Source organism: Alligator sinensis, unplaced genomic scaffold (assembly GCF_000455745.1).
Source record: "Alligator sinensis unplaced genomic scaffold, ASM45574v1 scaffold687_1, whole genome shotgun sequence".
NCBI classification, from domain to species: Eukaryota; Metazoa; Chordata; order Crocodylia; family Alligatoridae; genus Alligator; species Alligator sinensis.
Window position 1 is genome coordinate 846,700 of NW_005842662.1, and position 9,788 is coordinate 856,487.

The following is a 9,788-nucleotide window of genomic DNA, read 5'->3' on the forward strand; positions in this document are numbered from 1 at the left end:
CAGGTGCCCTGGTGACCAGTTGCTCACCGACCCCTTGATGTACTCCGCTAGTGTGGCGGTAAGCTGCTACCAGGTCCCCTCTCAGCCTTCTCTTCCTAAGGCTGAAGAGTCCCAGATCCCTCAGCCTTTCCTCACATGGCTTGCCGTGTAAGTCTCTGATCATACGGGCTGCTCTTCTTTGGACTCTCTCAAATTTGTCCACGTTCTTGTTAACGTGTGGTGCCCAGAACTGGACATAGGACTCCAGTTGTGGTCTCACCGATGCTGAGTGGAGTGGAGGTATCACCTCCTTGGTTTTGCTGGAGATGCATTAGTTGATGCATGTCAGAGTATTATTTGCCCGGCCAGCTACAGCATTGCACAGCTGGCTCATATTCATCCTGTGGTCAGATCACAGCACTCTGCCAAGACAGGGTCTTTCCCTCATAGGATGGGAAGGAATTCCTCACCCATTGTCTGTTCCCTCTACACCATTTCAAGGCCCGAGTCCAGCAGAAAGAATTGGAGCTAGAAGCACTGCTCCGTCATCGTCTCATTGTTTTTTGTCTGAATGCAGATGCAAATTGCCTCTCTTCCTGCTGGTGTTTCCCAGTGGTCTGAACACTGGGAGAAGAACTGGAACCAAAGCTGGCAGCCAAAATCCCAGAAATTTGAGCTTACTGGTGGCTCAAGATACTACCTGGAAGCACTGCATCATGGGACAGCGCCCAGCACTGGAGTGAGAGTTGGGATTCAGCTGCACAACACCTGGCTGAACCCTGATGTGATTAATACCTATCACAGAGAAAAGCACGAGATCCAAGCCAGTGCTCACCAACTTCCAGAAATACAGGTCTGTGGCATGCCTGTGATCAGGTACCTTGAGTCTCTGTGTGGTGCTATTTACCACGTGTGTGCTGTAGCAAGTCCTTATTGTAAAGGCCCTGGTGTGTTCTTATCCTGTCTTAATGAATAGTGAAGTCATGATTATTTGCATTCAAACACATTAGGAAGCTGTGGTCAGCCCTTGGCTCCCAGAAGTTCCTTCCTTCATCCCTTAACATGTTAAATGTGCCTTGACTGCATTAGGATCTAACCCTGTTAGTTCATTCATGTTGACTAATACAGTTTTGGAACGGATTTATTTTCTTGGCTGATCTCAAAATGTTACGCTGTTGGATTTGGATCAGGTGATATTAAACGTTCACAGGAGGAAGGGATGTTCCGTAGCTAGAAGTTGGTTCTGGTGGTTAAAAGTCAAGACTAGGAATATGGCAACTGAGGGGCTGCTCCTGGATCTGCCACTGACTTGCTTGGAGATGCTGAATGAGTCTCTTTAACCACCCTGTCCTTGTTATCTGAGAACCAAAGCCTTATCACAAGAGACTGCATGGAGTGGTTAAAGGGACTCCTGCTGCTGACTTGCAGAGACTGAAAGGGATGAATAGCGATGACGTATAAAAGACCTCTTGCAGTACCTCCATTAGAAGAACCATAAGAAACTTCTTGAGATCTTTGTACCTCACATACACTGTACCTGTTTTTCTTCCTATCAGATGCTGACTCTCTCTGGGACAGGATGGTTCAGTCTTTCCTGGGACAATATATCCAGCAACATGATATCCACAAATGCTACAGCTGACCAGGTGGGCATGATTAAACACAGGAAGCTAAAACCTCAGCTGGTATAAAACATCATAGCACCATTGAAACCAACAGCAGTATTCATAGCATGCCTATCTATGAAAGCTTATGTCTCGCTGAACCAGTTAATCCATAAAGGACCACTCTTGCCCGACCTTCTGCCTAACTTCAGACTAGCCTGGCTAACCACCTCTCTTCATGAAAGTATGGGTGGAAACATGCTTTTTGTTGCACTTAATATACCATATGCCATTATGGTATATGCCATTATGCCACCATAACCATATGCCATTATGCTATTATATGCCATTATACCACCATAACCATTTTTATGGGTCACAAAGTGAAAGCGAATAAATGTCCATACCTTCTGAAAACCTGTCTCAGTTGGTGACCCGTCCTAGAGGCTGAGACCTCTTGCCATATTCTCAGTTATGCTTACAATTACTGGGAATGCTTTTGAAAAGCGGTTTTTGTGGGGAAACTCTCAGCTGCTGGGACCTGCAACTGCATCTTATCTAGTCCCCCTCATGTTCAGAGTGAAATGCAGAGTGTTAGATAATTGTCTATCAAAATGGACATTCTGATACTTGACCATAGGGTCTTTCCCATGCAAGAACATAGACCATGAGAGTCTTTGTATCCCTAAAATGAACTGTGAGCTAGTCTTGTCAAAGTCTGTGATCTCAATTTTATGAAACACAGCAATGACTTAGAAGCATCTCAGACCAATCAGCTACACAATGGACCATAAAAAGGGTTGCATCCTCAACATGGTTTTATTTTTCCTTTCTGTAGGTCCAAACAGTCATAGAGGAGCTTCTTTCAGTAAAATGTGACACTGAGCCATCGTCTGCTAAATTCCTTTTCCGGAATGGGTTTGAGAACGGTAAATACCTACTAAAATAAAGATGATTCCAGTGCAGAGTAACAATCAATGTATTGCAATAATGAATTTTTCTGTTTACATAGGAAACATGACATCTTCAGGTGGCATGGTTAGCTCAGTAAGGCTATGCTAATACCACACAGGTATGAACATAAAGATGGGGAAGTCCAATGCATTTAGTTGGCCAAAAGCTGAAAACTAGTAGATGTTAGATGGCAAAGGGAAGGGTCCCACATTTTAGCTCAAAAGCCTACTGCTCAACGCACTTGCCTACAGAGCAGAAAACACAGGTTACAATCCCCCTTCATTCAGAGGGGTTTGATGTCTTGTCCTTCCCATCAAAGGATGCAGGTGAGACATTACCCAGGCCCATCTCCAGGTGTCTCCTTGAAGCTGTTCTCCCAAAGACAGCCAAGAGCAGAAGATACATGGAGCCAGAAGGAAGAGGATATGTTGGAGGCTGTGGGGCTCAGTGGGAAGAAAGCTGCCTGGGAAAGAAAGGGGCCCTGGATTCTAGGATGCTACCAATAGGGCAGAAACTTTCCCAGTCCTTTTTTCCAGTAGATATTAAATGCAAGGTACACTGCACCAGGTTGAAAAGGCCTGGAGAAGAGAAGTTCAAGACGACTGGAAGAGTCCAAATGCAAAGCAAGACAAGCAGACTAACTGCAAACCTGCTAGCTTAATGTTAATCTCGGGCAAAAGAATGAAAGAGCCCCTAAAGAAACGTAATTAATAATCAACAACATGGTGATTATGTGTATCAGGATATAATTGATGCCAATGAATATGGCTGCATGGAACATGGCTCTTGTCAACACACCTAATTTCCTTTTTTCATGATATTTTGATGAGATTAGTTTGGTAATGGTGACTGTACAGATACTCAGACTCTGCTAAGACAGCTGTCTTGGTAGGGGAGGAATCCAGGTTGGTCACGTAGTACCCCCAACTAACTATTTAGCACTGGGGAGGCCTCACCTGAAGTGCTATGTCCAGTTTAGGCCCCACACTTCAAGAAGGAGGTGGACAGTTTGGGAAGAGTCCAGTGTAGAGTAACAAACATGATCAGAGACCTTAGAAACATGACTTATCAGGAAAGGCAGAAAAAGAAGAGACGAATGAAGGGTCCTCCTGGCTGTGGTTATGTCAAAACATGGGTCCCACCTAAACCCCTTTTTAACTTCCAAGGTATGTAGGGCAAAACATTAATACTACAGTTGTGATGAGAAGCCTCTTTGTCTTAAGTCCTTTAAAAACACAAGGTCAGAGTCAGCCCCTGGCAGCAGTTTGGAGCCTGAGTGCAGAAGGGAGTTACAGAGTTATCCAAATGGCAGCTTGTGGCCCACATGCAGCCTGTGAAGGGTTTAACTGTGGCCTGAGTGGGTGAGTGGGTGTTGAAGGTGCTGTATTAGTGCAGCTTCCAAACCTAGGGGGTGAATGCCACTGCCGCTTCTTCCCTCCCACCCCCACCACTGACTTCCTTACCAGATGCTGAATGTGGGGTCCTTGGTCCCTGTTGGTGACTCAGATCAGTGAGGTGTGCGAGCAGTGGCAGTGTAAATTCCCTGGGGTCCAAAGTCACACCAGTGCAGTGGCTCTGGCACCCATGCTGAGAAGCTACCAGTGCGCTGCTGGAGGTGAGTCATCCAGCCTCTGAGGAGCCCCCGGGGCTGGATTTGGCTCATGGGGTCAAATAAATTGAGCAGCCCTGGAGGATGCCTGAACTCTAGGTCTGAGGGGATTCAAGTTGCCACATAAAGGCTGTCCAAACTCTACGTGGCTGAGGGCCACATGCCCCTCATGCCACATTAACAGGGGGCACACTGGCAGGAGCTGCACGTCCCTCTGCCCATAGTGCACTGCACACCCAAGGTGCCCCTATCTGTGGATTGTGTGTCCTGGGTGCTCCCCACTCCACCCCACATCCCCCTGTTGCACAGCATACTTATGCCTGTTCCACCATGCACCCTGGTTTCCCCACACTGCACCATGTGTCCCCCTGTATCACCAGAGTGCCCCAAAGGATGACAAGGTCAAATGGTCACAAACTCCTCCATGACCAATTCAGGCCGGACATAAGGAAAAGCTTCTTTACTGTCCGAGCCTCCAAGGTTTGGAATAGACTACTACTGGAGGTGGTTCAAGCACCTACTTTGAATGCCTTCAAGACACATTTGGATGCTTTTCTTGCTTGGATCCTATGACCCCTGCTGACTTTCTGCCCCTGGGGCGGGGGGCTGGACTTGATGATCTTCTGAGGTCCCTTCCAGCCCTAATGTCTATGAAATCTATGAAGTGTACCCCGCTGCCTCTGCTTCCCATGCCCTCCACTGCAGTGTGAACCCAGGCACCCCCATGCTGCACTGTGTGCAGGGCAACCCCGCACTACGCCATGCCCCCAGGTGGCTCAACTCGACCTTAGCTCTCTGGCTGTGAGCTCCTCCCCGCACCACCCCTCATAGCACAGTGCCACTCAGGCGCCCTGGGCTGCAAGCTCCCCTGGCACTAAAGTCTGGGCTGCATTGCACCTCCCCACCCCCTGGGGCAGGGGTAGGGGCAGGGGCAGAGGCAGGAAGGGAAGCCCAGAGCCCTTGGCTGCTACTTCAGCTGGAGCAATGGGGAATGCAGTGGCTGGGCAAGTCCTTGGAGGCTGCAGTTTAACCCTTTGCACATGTGGTCTGTGGGCTGCCAGTTGAATTACAGAGTAAGGTAAATGAGGGTATTTTCCACCCCTTATATTAAAGTTTGCTGACTTGGAGCAAAGATTGAAAGTCATGGGGCAAGAAAGAGAAAGAACAAGAGGGCACTTGACAGAAGCCTAATGTTTAAAGCCTCAGCTCAGCTGGAGGAGATCGGGGTCCAGGTTCTATCAGGGTTTTGGTTTTTCATCTAATGACTGTATAATGTAATGCGCATCACGCTGTCTATCAAACGGGAACAAAACTAGAATGATATTCACCAGAATGTGCGTGTTCACTGCCTACCTTGAACGTTTGCCATGCAGCTGCTTTCGAGATTGTTTCCAAACCTCTAACCCCTTTTCATTTTTACCAGTGTCAGATCAGAAGGACTTCTCCACTAAGGGTTATGTAGTCAGTGGTGTGGAGCCCTTTTGTGGAAGATTCAGCATTTGCAGCCCAAAGTATCTCGTAAGAACACCCCCATCAACTTTACCAAGATATGATGTCACTGAATTCACACACGTGAGTAGCCTCTGTGACAGAGTGCCTTAAAAATGGCAGCAGGGACCTGAAAGTGGAACACAACCTTGGCCTCAATAGCTGAGTCTTTGCCCCTCTTACACCCCAAAGTACATGTCTCGTCTCTGAAGTGCGATCCTGTTTCACCCAGGGAGATGAACATACCTCCCCCATTCTCTCAGTGCACAGCCCTATCCATTTTCATCATGCCAGGGGCCAGCTGGCTCCCCAATGCTGTTTACGCATTTTGCTTTAAATAATCACTGGACAATCATTGGGCACAAGAATCAGATTAAGGCACAAAGAAGTGAAGTGGCTTATTCACAGTCAGGTAGGGAGTCTGGGTAGAGCTGGGAAGAAGAATCAAGTCATCTGATTCTCAGTCCATTTTTTTCCCTGACCTTCTAGGTATTGCACTAGACTGTGGGGTGTAGTGTACTGGGTGGAGACTCAAGGGGACAAGGGTCTATTTCCAATTGTTGATAGCCTGCTTGTGACCTCTGGAAAGGCACTTCACATACCTGTGCTTCAGTTTCCCCATCTGTAAAATGGAAACGATACCTTCTCTGTAAAGTGCCTTGCGATTCACTAACAAAAAGCATGATACAGGATCTCACTATGAATATTCCCGCTTCTCTAAGGAAGAGAGGGTAGTTCATTTCTTTAAGCGTTGAAACCTTTGAGCTTTCTGCTGGTCCCATCAGCAATGGAGCTGTGTCAGTCATGGGTTTTATGGTGTGAACACCTGTCCATGAAAGTTGGATACATAGCCGTAACTTTTTTCACCCAAGTTATGAAACGGAGGTCAGAAGGAAATCATGCTTGATCTTTCTTGGATTTGAACCCCAGTCTAATTTCTTTTTCTGGACTAATGTGTTCCTGGTTTGTTCTCCTTCTCTAATGTCACAGGTATGCTTTGCATATAAAGGTTATATCAGCAACACCCTTCATGTTTTGATGTCCTACAGCAACGCCTTTCTACGTACAGTGAAGAAAAATCTTACTTGCCATTGGAGTCCTCAAGAGAACAGCCTGGAAAGGTATTCAAAACATACTTATAGGCTACATGGGTCGAATAAATGACCCTCCCTTCACCCTGTGACTATGTGTAGCAAATCCGTTGTCTGCAGATGTGTTGCAATTCGGGCAGATTCTCAGCTGGTGCAGACAGATATAGCTTCATTGAAGTCAACGAAATTGTAGTATCAGTACATTCCCGCATGAATAAGTTTAATGGTGTATGTAGACTGCTCACTGCTATGCCATCTTTAACTTGCTGCTCTGTCCTTAACGACAGCAAAAACTTGAAACAATGAATTACAATCACATCGAGTTTTAAAGGACTAGTCACACTGAGTATATCCAGTTGACTTTGGAGGTTGGTCTATGCAGTGAATACTGCCAACAGCCCTGCTTCAACATGTGCTAGATTCTGTGTCAGACCAGAGGTGTGTGTGTTCACCAGGGGAAGCCATTCCTTTGGAACAAATGCAGTTCTCTTTGGGTATTCAGTGAGAATCTCTTGAGCATGGCAGTCGCTCTGTTAAATTTTAAAGTACTGTACTGACTGGTCTTCAGCCCCATGCACACGGTAAATTTATTATATGATTAACATGTTAATCTGCCACAAATAGTAACAATGCCACACATTTGACCAATTTATGGCACCATAAAGTGGAAAACCAGCCACAAAGATATTCTGCATAAAAGGTGGAACATCTTTGTGGCTGGTTTGTGTGACGCCGTAAATTGGATGTGTGGCTTACTCCCATCCTGATGCTGACATTCGGCTTGTTATCAGCATTGGTATTGGGACTGGGATTAACACTGGGGCTGAAGACAAAGTTCCCAGCAGAGGAGAGATGAGAGCCTCTACCAGCCAGGAACCTTGCAACCCCCTTGCCTGGCTGTCCTTGCTGCCTTGTCCAGCAGCCCCCAACTTTGCTCTGCAGTAAAGATGCTCGGTTCTAGGGAGCCCCAGTTGTATGCTATTGCTTCAAATGCAGGAACTGGCACAAAGGATTATGGCAAGAGTGAGCAAAACATGACACAAATGTAGAAAAAGGAAACACAAAATGTCATCATAGGCTATTTTCCCCCCTTATCTTCAGAGTAAGAGAAATGCTGATTAGCGCAGGTTTTAGCACTAGTGACATCAAACAGTCAGCAGTTTCTATTTATCAGGAGAGGGGTGTGAGCAAGTAGTATGGCCATGCAGATGCATTTATTTTTTGGACCACATGATTTACTAGGTACAGACTTTGAGTTCTTGGCCAGGGGTTGATGTGGCTGTCATTGTCGCAACACGTTGGAGTCCTAGTATGAAAGGCAAAGGTGGAAACCAATCTTTCTATCACATGCCAAACACCCCAAAACATTTCAGTCTTGCTTAAAACAATTTGAACATGAGAATGTCCTTTTTCACTGCCACGTGGCACCCTGTGTGTGTGACAATTCTTCTGGACTAATGTACAGAGGATTCAAGGCTGTTATAGTCCCAGCAAGGGCCTCAACTGTACCAACCTCCCATGGTGGTGGTCTCAGGTTCAGTGTCTAATGCGTTGGCCAAGATAGTAGCCCTTACACCAGCACTCATTTAGGATACTTAGGCAGCTGTCCAGATAGGTGATGGATTGCAATGGCTCTTATTAAAATGTTTTAATACCTCTCAGCTGGGAGTTTACATGTGTTGACCTATGGAGGAGCTGTGTGAACAACTCTGAGCTCCTCTTAGACCTCCAAGCAAACTCAACAGTGCTGGTGCATCAGATTGTCCTGCTGTTCCCTGAGGTAGATGAGGAACCATCTGGAAAGTTTTACCTTGATGAAATAATCATCTCGGACAGACAAGTAACTGGTAATTTCATCACTCTCTTATTGGGAATGTCATTTGAAGCACTATCAGAATATCCATGGTCATCAATGGAGCTGCTCTGAATCTTTTTTTGGAGAAAAAATAGTTTCAAAGAACCTGAAATTGGAGTTTTGTGAAAAAAAAAATGTTGGCTTTTTAAAGAAAACTAACTTCTTGGCATTCTAATTGATTTTTTTAAATTGAAAACATTATCAACATAGCTCTCATTTGCTGCAAATCCTGGAAAGAAACATTTTAATAACTTCCTGGATAAAAGAAAAACAGATGTAAAATTTATGAAAAAAAAAAAAAAGATTGAGAAAACCTAACAAGAAGTGGGTCTGCTTCCAACTCCATGGAATTGAAGCTGCTTAGGAAACAAGCCAAAATTGTTCATCCCTAATCAAACCATATTATTATTTTCCTTTCAGTTTTCCAAAGGGATCCCAAACCAGCTCGTCCAGAGGGGAATATTATAGAAGCAGTGTCTGTGGTTGGGTCACACCCCATCTACAATGTGTCCTTGCTGGTGGCCGGCTGTGGTGGGCATCTCCCTCTTTTCTCACTAAGGTATGGACTGATTGCAGGTTGTCTCACGTCTACTTATTGCCAAGGTCCTTGCACCTCATTTTAAAGCATTTGGTACTAGCTACTATCAGAGGCAGTATAATGGGATATAGGGACCTTGAACCTGATCCCGTCGGGCAAGTCCCACATTTCTGTCCCTTGTGGAGGAATAATATTTTCTGTTTTTGTTCTTTCTCCATTGAATGCCCAGTGTGCAGGTCTTCCCCTGCCCTAGCAATTCGAGGAGAGGATTCAATGTCACCAGAAATATCTACTTGCTAATAGGGAGGCAGGGAAAATGGAACAGCAAGAACGGTAAGCCATTGAGATAAGGGAAAATAAAGAGGACCAGAGTCAGATCGGTGGATTCAAGTCCAAGATTGCTGGGCTATTCATAGATTCATAGATGTTAGGGTCGCCACCTCCCTTGGGAGCCCGTTCCAGACCTTGGCCACTCGAACTGTGAAGAAGTTCTTCCTAATGTCCAATCTAAATCTGCTCTCTGCTAGCTTGTGGCCATTATTTCTTGTAACCTCCGGGGGCGCCTTGGTGAGTAAAAACTCACCAATTCCCTTCTATGCCCCCGTGATGAACTTATAGGCAGCCACAAGGTCGCCTCTCAACCTTCTCTTGTGGAGGCTGAATAGATCCA

At 45.9% G+C, this 9,788-nt stretch overlaps 1 protein-coding gene across 1 annotated transcript in view; it reads left to right on the forward strand.

Moving 5' to 3' along the window:
* The window catches only part of LOC102382012 (fibrocystin), a gene marked incomplete at its 3' end in the record, with an annotated part of 87,871 nt that overhangs the window by 42,889 nt on the left and 35,194 nt on the right, over positions 1 to 9,788 (forward strand). The window contains exons 17-23 of the mRNA XM_025215705.1: positions 557 to 832; positions 1,536 to 1,625; positions 2,422 to 2,512; positions 5,570 to 5,718; positions 6,625 to 6,755; positions 8,388 to 8,572; positions 9,001 to 9,139. Coding sequence (XP_025071490.1) covers positions 557 to 832; positions 1,536 to 1,625; positions 2,422 to 2,512; positions 5,570 to 5,718; positions 6,625 to 6,755; positions 8,388 to 8,572; positions 9,001 to 9,139 — 1,061 coding nt within the window. The remainder of the gene's footprint in view (positions 1 to 556; positions 833 to 1,535; positions 1,626 to 2,421; positions 2,513 to 5,569; positions 5,719 to 6,624; positions 6,756 to 8,387; positions 8,573 to 9,000; positions 9,140 to 9,788) is intronic.